Below are 17283 nucleotides of genomic sequence, written 5' to 3' on the forward strand. Positions count from 1 at the left end.
CTTAGGTGGTAGAGAGGAAGCTTCGGAAGGGGGAGGTTCATGAGGAGAAGCCCAATGGGTGGGTTTTGTGGCTCGGGCCCTCTCATTGTTACACCATCACCTCCATGTACTCCTTCCGCATGCCACCTCCATCGTCTCACTTTTGCTTTGTTACTATTGTAGATGTAGGCCTAGTACCATTGCCCTTTGTCTCTTTAAGATGTGCACACACACACATGCACGCGCGCGTGCGCACACACACACACACACACATACATATATATAATGGAGAGAGAGAGAGAGAGAGAGAGAGAGAGAGAGAGAGAGAGAGAGAGAGAGAGAGAGAGAGAGAGAGAGAGAGAGAGAGAGAGAGAGAGAGAGAGAGAGAGAGAGAGAGAGAGAGAGAGAGCATTGATAAAAGTATTTAAGAATATAACCATTTTTTAAAGGGGGAAAAATTGAGGTTTGGGAGCTATTTAGGTGGTTCAAAAATTACCTTTTGGCATAACCAAAATAATACAGTAGTATAGATTTCAAAACGACCTTCAAATTTGAAGAAGAAGGTTTAAAAGATTAGACATCACAAATATTTTGGTTATTGAAACGACGAATGCATATAATTTGATCTAGAAATCTCTCTCAAAATTTTTAAGTTAAGGTTATGTGTACTTTCTAGCAAAAATATCGTAGTGAACACTTAGGCCCCCTAAACCTAAAGATACTATTTAGTAAAGACTTTGAGACCTGCAGAAAGGTGGGGTAGAGTTGTTAATATACAAATTGTCCATGATTTAGGTAAAGTTGAAAGGTTCGCTACGAAAATATACCTACTGAAGCACACATGACACATGGGTGCGCGCGCTCTCGTCTAGTAACGCGTCATCATGTCATGCACTGAACAGTACAGGCGGCTTGAAAGTTACCATAATAAACCTTACCTGATCTAAACAGAGAATTTGTTACTCGTCTCGGAGTCGTCCTCTCCTCGACGAGGCTCCTTCACAAACATCTGTCAGATCCTTCTGTTAGCCTGTTTTTGAAAATCGCAATTTTATAACACTTGTTGTACTTCCCCATCACATGTCGGCAATGCCAGGCATCTTTTTCTCCACAATGCTGCTGCCTGCATCAGCCACACTTCTCCTTACTGTTGCTTCCTTTCCGTCCACCTCCTCCGTCTTCGACCTCATCACGTTTTGGCTATGGCAGCAGAAGCGCCTCGGAATGTCCTCCGCTCAGAAACAGAGGAGGTAAGCGAAGTGCTCGAGTCGCAAAATCTCAACGAGAATGTGACGGTGGATGTAGAGGACACTAATACCGACGCAGACAAGAAGAGTAAAGAGTTGGTAGAGTCCTTAAGGAGTCGGGTGGAAAAAGAATATCAGGTTTTGGCTATGGCAGCAGAAGCATCTCGGAATGTCCTCCCCTCAGAAGCAGAGAAGGAGATAAGCGAAGTGCTTGAGTCGCAAAATCTCAACGAGAATGTGACGGGGGATGGAGAGGACACTAATACCGACGTAGACAAGAAGAGTAAAGAGTTGGTAGAGTGCTTAAGGAGTCGGGTGGAAAAAGAATATCAGGTACTTCCCGGTTCCTTGTACTGCATTTCGGGATCATAGGGAGCTTTTCTTTCTGTCTAAAGATTCCCATATTCAAAGGTTCACAAACAGGCTTCTTAACAGCACAACTCTGTATTGATTATTTTGAAGGTGCCATGAGCTTTCAATTTGAGGTCGATGTTGTGGATTTGTAAAATCTATTTTGTCCCCCTCCTTATAGATGCACCTTGAGCAACTGCTATGGTCTGCAGGACTCATGCCACTGCATGAAATTAGACCATTATGTAAAACAGGATTTTAAGAAGCAAATTCCACGGTTTTAAGGCAACTCGATTGTAGTTAAACTACCTTTATCTCTGTTGCTGCATTGACGCATTGGCTTAGTTTGGGCTGGAGACAAGACAGGGACGAGTGAGTATACAAATGCAGGAAAGGCGACTTAAATTACCTTCAGCAACATGTGAATTTGGTAAAGGCAGGCTGCTTGGCACTAATTTTGTTTCCCTATCTTACACGGTCTGCACTTATTTTAGCTCGCTGTCACAGGTTTGTCCAATTTGTCATCACACATGCGCATGCAAACAAATATGCTGAGTGTGTGAATCAGGTTTGTCCAATTTGTCATCACACACATGCACATGCAAACAGATATGCTGAGTGTGTGAATTGTAGAACTTGAAACAGGATACGAGAACAAATGTTAAACTGCAAAATAACCCTCAACTTTGTAAAACACAATAGCAGTGCATTAGAATGCAGATTAACGATTAAAACCTACAATGGTCACACTAGGCAGTGCACATGCTGCTTGCAGTTCCACATGTCTTTGAACTCCTCCATATAGCGCCTCAATACAGTCCTCTCGCATGCAGAAACTTGTTCAGCTTTTGTTGGGCCTATTATCTCCCATTCTATGCTCCTATTGGCATCTTCCATTGCTGTAATCCCATTGTAATGAGAGAAGCAAGAAAGTTCAAAGCAAGTATGCCTTTATATTTGTCATACATTTGTTGCTAATCATGCAACAAGTATCATACATCAAAATTGACTTGCCTATTGCCTGAAGTTCTCTTATGTGGATTGTCTGTAGTGATGCTTGTCAGAAGTGCATGCAATAATTGAAGCATAGAAAAGTGCTGTAATAGATTGTGTAACAAAAGAGAAAAGAGAGAAGAGAAAGGAGAAACATTGCAAAGAAAAGAACACCACTGCACAAGAACTTAGAAAGAAAGAGATGCTCATGAAATGGAATCTAGTCAAAAATGCCTTGGAACATACGTGACCATGGATTCCCCACCTTACCGCCAAAGTGTCCCCTCATGTGAGCACATGACTAGGAACCAAACTTGCTCTCTGTCTAACAAATAGCCCATCATGAACCTGGATGTTAATCCTAGCTCCAAGATGTGAACTTGCCAGACTTCAATCAATGTGTTAGGGAAGTCCCTCTTTGGATCTAGTGCATCTCTATAGATGTATAGATGAGGTGTAGCTGCCCCATCTCACCACCCTTGCACTCTCCCTCCCTGGCACTGGAGAGTTGTGAGAGATGCCGTGATCACCACCACTAGAAAGTAGCTAAGGAAGGGGCCATCGAGTCCTTCCTGCAATCCGAAGAAGCGGATCCTTTCCACGCCTTGGACTTCTCCTTGGCCTGCGGATCGGAGTCTGAGTCTAAGGCAGATGATGACTTGTCAGAGGAGTACACATCTCGCTTCATCTTTTTCTTCTTCTTCTTCTTGGAAGCCGCCAACTCATTGCAGTCCTTCTATAAATGACCTTTCTTTTCATAATGGTAACACTGGATTTTCGATGACTTCTTCTTTGAACCCCTCGCTGAAGTTGTAGAAGCCTCACTAGAATGTGATGAAAGCCTCCCCTGTAACCGCAATGATGCCTCATGCTCAAGCAACATTGAGGTCATATGTGTAAAATTGACAGGAGTCGATGATGTCTGTGTCCTCAAAGCATTTGCCACTCCATTGAACATCAAAGGGAGTTTGGAGAGTACGAGTCCAATAAGACGAGCCTCTGGAAGGGTAGACTGCATTTGCTGAAGCTAGTCTTGGATTTGGGTCACAAGAAGTAGAAAAGACTGGATAGTCTTTGGCCTCGAATGGAATTCGCTGGAGCTGTCCATAAAGAGTAACTGCCCTCATGGTGGAAGGTATTGTGTACATCAACTGTTAGATATGCTCAATGCCCCACCCTCATAAGGTGCTACCAATGATCCATAGTGCTCAAAGTTGTAAGGCCCCCATTATGAGGAGAAGCCAAATGTGAGCCCGGACATTAGTTGAGTCCTGACTTGTATATCAGATGAGGTCTATGTGATCGGATGGCAAAAGGTGACCATTGTGGGTCTAATCTTTGGGTTGGACTTAGTAGTTAAGCTGGTAGCAACTTAAGACACATTGCATCGAGTTGCGGGGTAAGGGAGTTAAAAGGGGGACCCTATTTTGGGGTCTAGTTTTGCGGCCCCTGGTGGGGGTCGCGCCCCCGGCCCGACGGTAAAGGGAATATTTCCTGGCCGATTAGTGGAAACTCATATGGTAGGTCGGTCATGCCGACCTAACCGCCTTCACGGGCTATAAAAGCTAAACCCCTTCACAGCCATCAATCATCTATCTTTCACCCAGTCAGAGTTGTTCCAGCTAGCCTCTATCTTTTGTCTAGATCGCCATCTAAGCTTCACTGTGGAAGTGCACGGGTGGATAGAGCCATCTCTGTATTAGTTGTTTGGAGCTAAAGAAAATTTCTAATTCTTCTCTTATCTGTTGTGTACTCTATCTCTATCTCTTTCTTAGATTTTGTTCACTGCGCCGTGTAATTTTTACATCAACTACAACTTCGTCCATACTTAAGAAGATGTCTTGTAGGAGGTAACCACTGGTAGGACTTCTTTGGAAATACATTGAAGTAAGGAGGAGTAAGCGCAGGCATCGTTCAAATCCCATGTAAGCACCGCTTCCTCATGGTTGTCTTAATCAAAATCAGTTGGAACAGGAGAAGGCCGCTAAGGATTCGCAAACCACGTATTGTAATTGCTTCTGTATAAACCAAGGCTTCATCATAGCACTCCATGTAAGATAATCAGGTCCATGTAACTTATCATCAGTGGATGTCGACGGAGGAGCCATTGGTAGAGGATTTAGAAGAGAAGTAGAGAAAAGAAGGTATTTGGAGAGGGAACACAGCCAAACCACAAGCATAGACTACGGAAAATGAGATTTCATATGCAGTATTCACCAAAATCTGACCAAAACAAGAAGAAATTTGCTTTGAAAAGTAAAAAAATTAGCCAGAAATTGCCCGAAACAACAAAAACGACCGGATAATGCAGTTGCCCAGTTAGGAGAGATGTAGAAACACCAAACAATAGGCCGGAATGGACATGTAGGTTGGAGAGGGGTTGACACAGGATGTACGGATGTTGACGTCAGTGAAAACATAGGTAAACTAGGTCGCTTGGTTGGAGCAACAATCAAATCAGCAAAGGAAACACAACAAGAGCATAGAACCAGAATTATGATACCATGTCAGAAGTGGAGCAGCAATGGAAGCATAAACATATGCTGTAATAAACTTCCAAAACACAAGACAAAAGAGAAAGGGAAGGAAAGAACACTGAAGAACACAATACAGATGAGAACTCAGATGTATGCTCAGAAAATGGAATCCATATATCGAACACGAGACAATTGCATACAATAGTGAGTCACTGGTTGTGTGGGCACTGGCACTGGCTACTCTCTCCATAGTCTCCACATGTGTGATGGTAGATGACTCACTAAGTGAGGAGGAGCCTGAATATATAGGACAAAAATATGTCCTCAATATGATCAGGTCGGCTAGCATTTAATGCTGGTCAGCCAGCAATAAATGCTCAATATGACCATAAAATGACACAAATTAAAATGCTTGAATATCCTAAATAATGTGTCCAGCCTCTGCATGCACAGACTCACACATGAGCTGATATATTTGCTAGTACCTTTGTCATTGTCCACTCCTTCCGCAAAGCTGCTAATGTCATGCAGGCCTTTTGGAGATGTCCTTTGTTGTCACAATGATAGTATTGAGAGTACTTCTTCTTCCATATGTCACCCCTCTTTGAAACTAGAACAGCTGGAGTACCAAGAGAGAGCATTCTCATTGAAATTTGGATCTGAACACAAGTCTCCAACCTGTTTCCTTTTTGCTTCTCTTTTAGCAAGCTCTTTCATGCCCAGTTAGACTCTTTGCAGTTGACCTTCTAGGTTCTGGTGCTACAGTATTAAGATTTTGTAGTCGCATTGTAGGGCAACCAGCTCTTGGTTCTCATCTTTGAGATGTTGCCTCCAGGTTTTCTCCTTTTTGTCCTTGATGCTGAGCTTACGCTTGCTAACTTTCTTTTGGTACATGGCCACCTGCTGAGTTTTTTCCCAACTGGAAGGCCGCCACCGACTCTTTCTTGGCTTTCAACTCAACCACCGCTATTCTCTTTTCCTCCTTAGCCTTCTCCAGTTGAGAAAGTAGCTCTGCGATGTAATCATCGTAGTTAGCGGGTGGTGTCACAGTTGTGGGGATGGGAGTCGTGGAGGCTCCCACCTTTTGCCGCTTAGGGTTCTGCCTTGACTCGGCATCTGCTGCTGCTGTCGGTCTTTTTTGCCCTATAGTCGGGGCTTCCATGCTCTTTGCTTGAGCTAGTTCTTTGTTAACAAAATATTGCACCCAAGCCATAAGATTAGTGGCGTCGACTACGGCCGGGGTGCTCTGGGTGGGCGTTGTTGTTGTGGGGGTAGGCACCATGAGGGGCAGAATGGGATAGATGGGGGCTTTGCCCTTGTCCTCCTGCGTTGTGGTTGGTGTGCCTTAAGGTACCTGAGTGCTTGAACCTGGGCCCTCCTCTCTCCTTGGGCTCAAGGTGTCCACCTCGCTGTGTTCGCCTTGCTGCTCCATTGATCTTTGTTTGGCCAGCTCAATGTCTTCCTCTTGCTTATTCCTCAACTCCTCCTGTTCGGTGGCTTTTTTCCTCTTTTTCTCAACTCTTTCGGACTCATTCTTGGCTTTTAGCAGGTTGGCTTCCTCCTTTTTCTTCCTCTCTTGCTCTAGCTTTTTCTGCGTCTTCTTCTTCTTAGGTGTCCTTGCCTTCCTCTTGCTGGATTGAGCTTCTTGCTCTCCCTCCTCTTCACTAACCGTCCTCTTACTCGATTGTTCTTTGTCTTAACGAGGAGGTGACCTATCAGGTGTTTCATTTGCTCCCTCTTCTCCGTCCTATGCCTCTTTTATTGCCTCTCGGATAAGGGCTGTCAAGATTCCTCCATACCCTATAAACGAGCCTTTGGCTGAAGGCTTCTTCCTGTTAGTTCCTTCTGATGTTGGGGACTCTCCACTTGCCGGTCTGCTTCCAAGGGCCAGTGCTTTAGCGGATTGGTTTATGGTCTTCCGCATGTAGCCATTTCAATCTACCTCATCCAGCGAATGAGCCGCCACGCTCTCCAGCACGGGCACGTTGATTCTATGCATGAGCGAGTTGTACCTTTGGCTGGAGAAGAGGGAGTGGATCACCTTGGCTTGCAATTTGACTTCCGCGTCGGGGATGTCTTGGATGCTTATGCCATCGTTTGTCAAGATACTCTCCTTTCTCATCCTCAACATGGCATAGATGTCTCTTTTTTGCCTCTTTTCCACTTTCGGTTCCAATCCCAATGCCTTCTCCAGGAAGGCCTTACTGAGCGGGACATGCACCTACTTGATTTCTTCTATGCTTCCCACGGATACTATCCCATATTCCTTGTTGGGGTTATATGTCCTCAGGAATTCCATACACTTAGTGTGGTTAGTGTCCGAACTTTTCGATGTACTTAGCGAGGTTACACTAGTCTACATATCTTCGTGACGGCCTCCTCACTGGTCACCACCTCTTCAATGTTGTGAATGCTCTTGAATCTGAGCTGGCTGTATGTCCGGTTATGTCCGGTTTTCAAGGTAGAGGGTGTACTTTGCTCTTTTCTCTTCCTGAAGGAAAGGTGATGGGCTTGGTCTTGCTGCGACATGTTTAGCTTTAGTCATAAGCCATGGTTTGTCATTAGTGCTTTTCAAAAAAGTCACTTGTTGGAAGAAAAAACTTCATGCTTGTTGAATTAAAATGTTTTTAGGGCAGAATTAGACTTCCCTCCCAAGCTTTATTTCAAAGTTTGTGACATTTTCCAAAATTGCTATTTAATGTTTTCCTTCCTTTTTTGTTCTTAGATATGGATTGAGGTTTTTAAGATGCGTTTTCCTTTTCTTGTTTCCTTAGGTGTTTGATTTGATTTTCATTCGTTTTGATTGATTCACCCTATCTCCTTCCCCTTTTGAAATAAGAAGGATCCTTCCCGGGATTAAAGGGTTAGAGGATGAAGGACCTTCAACATGTAGTCTTAGTGTTTTATCTTTGCTTTAGCCAAGCATAGAAATTCGGGTTATATTCTAAAGTAGCATAGTTGTCCATGTTCAAAGGGCGGATACCTACATGCGTAATGTAAGTGAGGACATCAAGCAAGAAGTCATCGGAGTGCACTCGGCTAGCAATGTACAGCTCCTCCTCGGTGAGGATGTGATCTAAATAAGGATGTCCCTTAATGTGTTCTTCCAGGGGTCGATTACGAAGGGTAGTCAACACCCTATATGAAGTTGGAGTTGCATAGGTTGGGTCATATTCCAATGCCTTGATTGCGCGTCGCTGCTTAGCGTTGGTCATTATTTGGCATCCCTCCAGCTCCCATTGTAATTGAAGGGCGTACCATTTCGGCAAGGAGTCATCGTTGTCAGCAAGTTGTTTTAACTTTTCGATTTCTTGGTCTGTGGCCATGATTGCTATCTTGTTATACGATGTAATGAGATGCAAGGCAAAGACACATGCAGATATTTTCTCTGCAACCGTGTATATTTCTGCACTCCTATACAGCCTACTATACTACAGATTTTCTGCGTTACACTGTCTCCTTTTCCCTCTCTCTCTTCTCTTTGTGTTCACTCTCTCTCGGTCTTTGTCCTACGCTTTCGCATCGCTGCACTCTGACATGGTATTAGAGCGGTGAAATTGGACGGACTGATTGAAGAACCTACCTGAAAAGGAGATTCTAGCGTGACATAGGCTGCATTTTCAGCATTCGAAGGTGAGCGGGAGGGCTGTGCTTCGGAACAAGGCTGAAGCGAGTGTGGGCGTGCGGGAAAGGAGTCCAGTTGGTGAATTTGCTGCAGGTTATTGCTATTTGAAGGGAAGGAAGGTTGTGTTTTAGGCCTTCTACTGCAGATTTTACATTTTCATCGCCTTCGGCGGCTAAAGCAAGTTTGGGAAGCGAAGGAAACAGCCCTAAAAGGCTGCGTTTACACAGTCAGAGGGGGACTGATTTTGTGTTTGTGCAGGCATTGCAGGTAAACATGTCTACAGAGACTGACTTGGAGTTCTAGGCGATCATGGATAGGAAGGTGCCCGCGTCCTATTGGCTCTTTCATTAGATCAGAAGCTTGATGGTGACAATTACCGCATCTGGCGGGTGATGATGTTGGTCATTTTGGAGTCTTATGATTTGGTGGAGCTTGTGATGGAGGAGATTAACAAGCTCTCGGTAAGAGATGAGTCCAAACTCTCTTCCAATGCTCGTGCAGAGTTGACCAAGGCTCAGTCTCATTGGGACAAATTGAATGCCAAGATTCATTTTTTTCTTTTTCTGTCTTGCACTACAGCCGTGATAGCTCACATCGAGCACTTGACGGTGGCTCGAGAGATATGGCTGGAGCTCGATCAGATGTATAACCAGATGACCTTGATGAAGAGGGTTTCTTTGGAGGTACAGATGCGGACTTAGTCCGTGAATAAGTCTTATTCGCTTTAGGAACACATCAATAAGCTTCGGCAGCTTCAGATGCAGGTTCAAAATGCGGGGAAGCCTATTTCCTTCGAAGACATGGCGATCACTTTATTGTCCCAGTTGCCGCCACGATTCGATACCTTTTATTCCGCTCTTATTGCATCAAGGCGAGAGTCAACTCTTCGGTGGGAAGAGTTAGTTCCTATGGTCTTGGACCAATTGTTGAAGGGATAGAATGCTTCCAAATCGGAGGCATTGGCTGGTCAAGCCTCTCAGAAGAAGGGGAAGGACCAAAAGAAGAAGAAGGGGGACAACAAGTCCAAGAAGGACAAGGAGAAGGAATCGACTTGCCATATTTGTGGTAAGACCGGTCATTGGAAGAAGGATTGCCTCGATAAAGACAAGAAGGACACCAAGAAGGAGGACACGAAGGATTCTGGAGCGGTGGCTGCACTCTCATCTGCTGCTTTTCTACACTTAGCAATCATTGAGGACTCTACACCGAAGACTTCTGATGCTGCGATGACAGCTCCCTAGGCTCAAGAGTGGATCGTGGTGCCTCATGGCACATGACTCCTCCCGTTGGTGTTGCCCATCAGCCATGTGTCGTGCATTCGTGGGAAACTGCATTGGGATGTGATTCCCAACGAAGCTTCGAGGCGGTCTACATTACCTATGGAGCTTGTATCTACGGATCTTTGTGGTCCGATGAGGACCGAGTCTCTGAAGGGGAGCTTGTACTTCATGTTGATCGTAGATGGATACGACAGGATGACTTGGACCTATTTTTTGATATTGAAGTGAAGGCTTTCTCTCACTTCAAGGATTGGCTTCTCTGTGAGGAGAACCGATTTGGTCTGCGATTGAAGACCTTGTGTTCCGACAAGGGCGATGAATTTATGTCTAATGAGTTTGCTCGTTTTTGTGCAGATAGGGGCATTCATCAGGAGTTTGCTAACACCAACACTCCTCAAGAGAATGGCATTTTGGAGTGGAATAACAAAAGTGTGATCGAGATGGCGCGCACCATGATGGAGCATCGATAGACACCTCAGTTTTTGTGGGCCGAGGCCGCGGCTAGTGTAGTTCACATCCTCAATCGATCTCCCACTTCGGCTGTTGACAGGATGACATCTTTTGAGGCTTACTTTGGGACTAAGCCTGATGTCTCTTATTTCCGGATCTTTGGGTGTGATGCCTATGTGCACATCTCGAAGACGCAGTGTGACAAGTTTGAGGCGGCTTCCCCACGATATGTTTTTGTTGGCTACAGCTCCCAGTCCCAAGGTTATCGTTTGTTTGATCCCGTCAAGCGGGATGTCTACACGAGCCGAGATGTACTGTTCGTGGAAGTTCCAGTCACAGAGGGGGTGAGAAGCACCCCGTCCTTGGAGATCCAGGGGAGAGTTGGGCTCCCGAGATAGTTTCTTTGGAGCCAGAGCCCCTTGATGGAGATTCTTCTTCTAATTCAGAGTCTTCTCTTCCACCGGCCACCCCAGTGGAGTTGCCGCCGGTGGATGTTCCGGAGTCTTTAGCAGATGGAGAGAGATGGGGAGAGGCCTGGCCTCCTCGTTGGGCTCGTGCCACGCTCCGAGATTCAGGGATCGAGGCCATGAGGAGTGGGAATAGCAGGATGGCTCGCCTTGTTGCTAAAGGTTTTGCTTAGCGCCCAGGCATTGACTTCCATGATACTTTTGCCCCCATTGCTCGTATGGCGACTATTTGAGCTGTTCTTGCCCTGGCTGGCCATAGGAGCTGGTCTATCTATCAGTTGGATGTGAAGTTAGCCTTTCTCAATGGTGACTTGCAAGAGGAAATCTATGTTGAGCAGCCTCTTGGCTTGGGATCCTTGGATGGGAAAGTTTACAGGTTGAAGAAGGCCTTGTATGGCCTTAAGCAGGCTCCGCGTGTATGGAACGAGAAGATCAACTCGTTTCTTCAGTCGAAGTTGGGATATCAATGCTCCAAGGCCGATTTGTAGCTTTATGTGCACACTTTCGAGGTTGGTTGTGTGTTGTTGGTGTTGTATGCTGATGATTTGATTCTAACAGGGGATCATGCACAGTAGGTGTAAGAGAACAAGATAGCTTTACATCGGACGTTGGAGATGACGGATTTGGGGCTTCATCATTTCTTCTTGGGTCAATGAGATTTATCAGTCTCAGAGGGTGATTTTTATCTCTCAGCAGAGATACATTCAGGAGCTCTTGGTGACTTTTGAGATGGAGACTTGTCGGACCATTTCTATTCCTATGGATCCGAACTGGAAGGCCACTTCACACTCCGATTCTCCCTTGACGGATGCTTCCCACTACCGTTAGTTGATTGGATCCTTGATTTGGCTCCTCAATACTCGTGTTGATCTTTGTTTTGCCGTGGGTCTTTTGGCGGGGTTCATGAGTGAACCCAAACAGGTGCATTGGCAGGCTGCCCTGAGGATTCTTAGGTATTTGAGGGGGACCTCTGTTACATCAATTAATGTAACTTATTGGGAAACAAGCGTGAGAGATGACCGTCCGGGGGCCTTGGGCGCCCGTACGGGGTTAAAGGGAGCTTAGGAAGTAAGTGAGTCATAAAAATAGTATAACTCACCAAGTAATGACGGCTGGCAGAGGAGTCACGATGCCGTTTTTTCCACTCCAGCATCTTCCTGAGCGTGGTTGGGTGGAGAGAGAGAGAGATTTCTTGTGCTTCATCAAGAGAATCGATAGAACTTAGAGGGGCGTTTGCAGAAGACAGTCTCGTAATACGGTCAAATATGCTATACTAGTATCAGAGCGGGGAACTTGGAAACGGGCAATTTAATCGCGATTGGAAACCGGTATCGTTGCTTATGGGCCGTTCGCGACTGTAGTCGGGTCACGCCAATCGCCACTCCGACCACGTCTCGTCTCAAGTCCGGCCAGGTCCTGCCTTAATACGAGCCATGCCAATCATTACTCCGGTCACATCGTGCCCAGATTTTTCATAATTTTCAGGGCTGCATCCAGTGACATGGTAATCTAGCGTTCCTGCTGACAGGAAAGCACGACCCGTTTTGTCACACTGCCCGATAGGCCGTGTTTCTTGCGCCACGCAACCTCCACACAACCAGTGCAGATCTGAGAAAAGCCGCACCGCTCCTCATGTTGTCTCTACCACTGAGCCATAGAGGCCATCTACATCTGTCCTACCTTTGTAATTAGGAAAGCACTTTTGTTTCTAAATTTCTTGCTTTTTCTTTCCAATTCCAGTGTATAGATGGAGGGGAAAGAGAGAGAGGGGGTAACCAAAGGCTCTAGTTCCGAGGACCATCTTATGGTGGATCCCCATGAAACTGAAATACAAGAAGAACAATGGGAAGAATTTTTTGCTACATGAGAACAATTTGATGATTTAATTGCTCGTGTGCAAGCACATGGGGTTCAAATGGAGTTGCTAACTCAAGCACTCACCGAAATAAAATCCCAATTAGCTTTATTACTAGAAAGGGATAAAGGTAAGGTAGAGACCTCAGATATTCCATCTTCATCGAAAGATCTAGATGTGATTATGAGAGACCCGAGGGAACCGCATCAAAAACTGAGGGACAACCCAGTGTTAAAAGATATGAAACCCCTTAGCTTCATGGAGAGGAAAAAGATAGAAACAAAGACACTATCTTTAACTTCCTCCAAAAATGGGAGGATTTGCACAAATTAAAGAATACTCCACCACATCTTCAAGCATTGGAGGGTAGTTTAACCTTGGGACCAAAGGCATATAAATGGTGGAGAACTTTAAAGGTGGCAAATAAAATATTTGAAACTTGGGCTCAATTTGAATCGGTCTTTTTGAAAGAATTCCTTCCTGAAAATGAAATGGAAAGAAATTGGAAAGATTGGGATTTTGTTAGACAAAAGGGAAGACCTTTGCTAACATATCTCGAGGAGGATCGTGAGATAATCCTCAAATTGGAAGGAATAAATGAATTTCAAAAGACGAGGATTTATAAGGGGACTAGATAAGGCCTGTAAAAAGGAAGTAAAAAGGAGTTCACCTAAGATGCTTGAAGAGGCAATTAAATTTGCATTAATCAATGAAGATAATACGTGTCCAGGTGCACTCACTAGTCTCACCGACACAAAGCCCAAGACTAAGGAATTTGAGACCTCAAAATTTGTAGGTAAATCCAAAAGGAAAATGCTATTCCTTAAGGGTAAGAAACAACCCTTTGAAAAGAAACAATATGTACAGCTGAAGCTAAGTCAAGATGACTTTGATAAGGCCAAAAAAGAAAGGCTGTGTTTCAATTGCCTATCTCCTAACCATGTTGCTTGGAATTTCCCTTAAAGGAAAAAGGGGAAAGATAAAGGAAAGGATAATGACAAGGGCAAGGAAAAAAAGAAACAAATCCATGTAGTGCAGACCTTGGAATTAAAGGGGCATGAAAAGTATAAATCTTTAGAGGTCTTGCACAGGGATGTACAACATAGGTGTTGTATGTCAACTTCTATGTGGCAACCTACATTCGGGCCACATGATTTAGTTAGAGTGTATGGATCGATAGGTGGGAAGAGGGTTAGAGTCATGATTGATGACTCTGCCACCCACAATTTCATAAGTTATGTACTTGTCAAAAAGTTGAAACTTCCCCAACAAAAGAGTGAGCATCAATACATTGTTCGCATGATGCAAGGTCAGGATAACAAAATATGAGATACAATGGTATTCAATTTGAAAATCGAGATCCAAGGATATAAAGATAAGCTTGATTTCCAGATTATGAATATGGAAAGAGCTGATATCGCTTTAGGGAGGGAGTGGCTATGGGGTTTGGAACCATCCTTGAAGCGTAGTTATCATCACAATACATTGGAATTTGAAAGGGATGGTAAGACTTTTGTGATTCAAGGTGAACATGAAGTATCTGATAACCCGTTGATGTGTTCCCTTGAAGTTCAGAAGCTGATAAAGAAGGAAGCTTGTGAGGTATATATGTTATGGTCCCTTTTTGTACATGATACTTTTATTTCTTGTAATATAAAGCAACAATTTTCTTATGTTTGTGAGTTGAATGTAAATAATGAATTAAGTGGTTTGCTAGATGAATTTAAAGATGTGTTTCCTTTTGACTTACCTAGTGGCCTTCCACCAGATAGGGGTGATGTAAATCACCCAATTGACATAGATAGGGATACATGCCCTATTTCTAAACCACCTTACAGGCTAAGTGAAACATAGCATCAAGAAGTCGAAAGAAAAATCAAGGATTACCTTGATAAGGGGTTTATACAACCCAACAATTCACCTTGGGCTTCGCCAATTTTATTGGTGAAGAAAAAATATGGTTCTATGCGACTTTGTGTAACGGTGAAGAATAAATTTCCTATGCCCAGAATGAAAGATCTTTTTGATCAATTACAAGGGGTAAAATTCTTCACAAAGATTGACTTAAGATTAGGCTATCACCAAGTAAGAATTAAGGCCTAGGATGTTCCTAAGATGGCATTTCGTACTAGATACGAGCATTATGATTTTTTGGTGATGTCTTTTGGCCTCACAAATGCACTAGCTACATTTATGAAGCTGATGAATAATGTGTTACAGCCCTATCTAGGATGCTTTGTAGTAGTCTTTTTGGATGACATCTTGATCTTTAGTAAGTCAAGAGAAGAACATTTGGAACACTTACGGTTAGTATTCCAATTGTTAAGAACCCATTCCCTTTATGCGAAGAAAACTAAATGTGAATTCTTTGCACAAGAGGTCGAATATTTGGGGCATATTATCTCGAAAGAGAGAATCAAGATGGATCCAGAAAAAGTAAGGGCAATTATTGAATGGCCATCTCCAAGGAACCTGGAAGAGCTGCAGATCTTTCTAGGTTTATCTGGGTTTTATCGTAGATTCATTTGAGATTATGCCAAGATAGCTGTTCCAATGACGGACCAACTTAAAGGGAAAGGAAAGAGCTTTAATTGGGGAACATACCAAAATGAAAGTTTTTAAAAACTTAAGGTAGCCATTGCTACAACTCAAGTACTATTAATTGTGGACCCCAATAAACCATTCGTGGATGAAGCTGATGCCAGTGACAGGGCAGTAGACATAATCTTATTACAAGAGGGTCAACTAGTTGCTTTTGAAAGCAAGATATTAGACTATGCAAAATGGAATTATTCCATTTATGAGAGGGAGCTGTATGCAATAGTACATGCAATAAAGAAATGGAGGCACTATTTGTACGGTGCTAAACATTTGATCTTGTCGGATCATGAAAGCATTAAGTGACTTAATGACCAACCGGATCTATAAGAGCGTAAAGAGCCAGATGGGCTGAACTTATTCAAGAGTTCGACTATGAGATAAGGTATAGAAAAGGAAAGTACAATATAGTAGCTGATGCACTCAGTAGAATGCCCATCATAAATGAATTGAGTTTTACTCAGTTCACTTCCGATTTGCTTGAATCCTTAAAAGGGAAATGCCAGGTTGATCCGGCATATTCAATCATATGGGAAGCAATTGAAAATGGGGATCCAAATGGAAGGGCCTCCATTGAGGAAGGAACATTTGAGGATGTTCAACAAGGAAATGGAGCATCAAGGGTTGCTCAAATGGGATTCAGGTGGAAGAATTTTACCATTGATAATGGTTATTTACTCTACAAGGATAGGATATGTGTCCCGAAAGATGAAGAAATAAGGTGCCAAATACTCTTTGAGTATCATGATACCCGTAGTGCGGGACATCCAGGAGTTAATAAGACTTATAGTCTTATTAAAAGGCAGTTCTATTGGCCGGGAATGAATAAGGACATCCTTGACTATGTAGTCAAATGTAATTAAGTGCCAGGTTAATAAAGTTGAAAGACAAAAATGGGAGGACTTCTCCACCCATTAGAGATTCCTTCGGGAAAATGGGAGAGTATCTCCATGGACTCTGTGTGGATAGGTTAACCAAAATGGCTAGGTTTATTCCAACTTCAATTGATGTTAAAACACTAGAATTGGCTAGATTGTTCATAGAGAATATATACCGATTGTATGGCCTTTCGGCAAATATAGTTTCTAATCGTGATAGAAAATTTGATAGTCAATTTTGGTGTGCGGTATTTAGGAAGTTGGATACTAAACTTAGCATGAGTACGGCGGAGCATCTGCAAACTGAAAGGGTCAACCAAATCCTCGAAGATATGTTGAGAGCATATGTAAGTAAAAGGCAAACTAATTGGGAAGAATATTTACCAATAGCAGAGTTTGCATATAATAGTGCCAAACACTCTTCCACTGGATATAGTCCATTTATGTTAATGTATGGGTTTCAGCCTAGAGCTCCTCATGCAGTAGGACTGCATAAGGAAAAGGTTCAGGCAGCAAAAGATTTTTTGGAGGATATGAATAGTATGTTAAAATTTGCTCAAGAAAAGATTAAGAAAGCTCAAGACCGAGCTAGAGCTTATGCAGATCCTCACCGAAGAGACATCTCCTTTGAGGAAGGGGAATTGGTTTATCTTAAAGTGCCTAGACAAACTAAAACTATGAAAACGGGACGATGTCGAAAGCTTTCACCCAGGTATTGTGGTCCTTTCACAATACTTAAGAAGGTGGGAAAACAGGCTTACAAGCTCCAAGTATGTGCTGGTAGTAAAACACATCCAGTTTTCCATTTAAGCAAGCTAAGAAAGAAGCTGGGTGATATGGATAATCTAGTCCTAAATGATAACATTGAGGAGCTATTAGGTGACCAATCTATTCTACATGAACCAGAAAGAATTTTAAATGTTCGTACAGACGAACAAGGCATACTATTTATCAAGAATGTCTGGTAAAATGGAGGGATTGTTTAGAAGAAAGCTCAACATGGAAGCAAGTAAGCACTTTATGAAAAAGGTTTCCCAATTTACAGTTGGATCTTCCAAGTATCGTTTTCGAGGACGAAACTGA

The 17283-nt window shown here is 43.4% G+C and overlaps 1 protein-coding gene across 3 annotated transcripts in view; it reads left to right on the forward strand.

Annotated features, from left to right (window-relative positions):
- The first annotated feature begins 827 nt into the window (after positions 1-827).
- Positions 828-17283, forward strand: part of LOC148037368 (uncharacterized) — a 79608-nt gene continuing 63152 nt past the window's right edge. The window contains exon 1 of one of the 3 annotated variants that reach the window (XM_087676278.1): positions 828-1559. In XM_087676278.1, coding sequence (XP_087532404.1) covers positions 1182-1559 — 378 coding nt within the window. In that variant the 5' untranslated portion in view covers positions 828-1181. The remainder of the gene's footprint in view (positions 1560-17283) is intronic. The other 2 variants (XM_087676279.1, XM_087676277.1) reach the window with 2 other exon arrangements.

The sequence above is a fragment of the Lygodium microphyllum genome, chromosome 4 (assembly GCF_053477565.2).
Source record: "Lygodium microphyllum isolate KBCC chromosome 4, Lygodium_microphyllum_v1.1.10, whole genome shotgun sequence".
Classification (NCBI taxonomy): domain Eukaryota; kingdom Viridiplantae; phylum Streptophyta; class Polypodiopsida; order Schizaeales; family Lygodiaceae; genus Lygodium; species Lygodium microphyllum.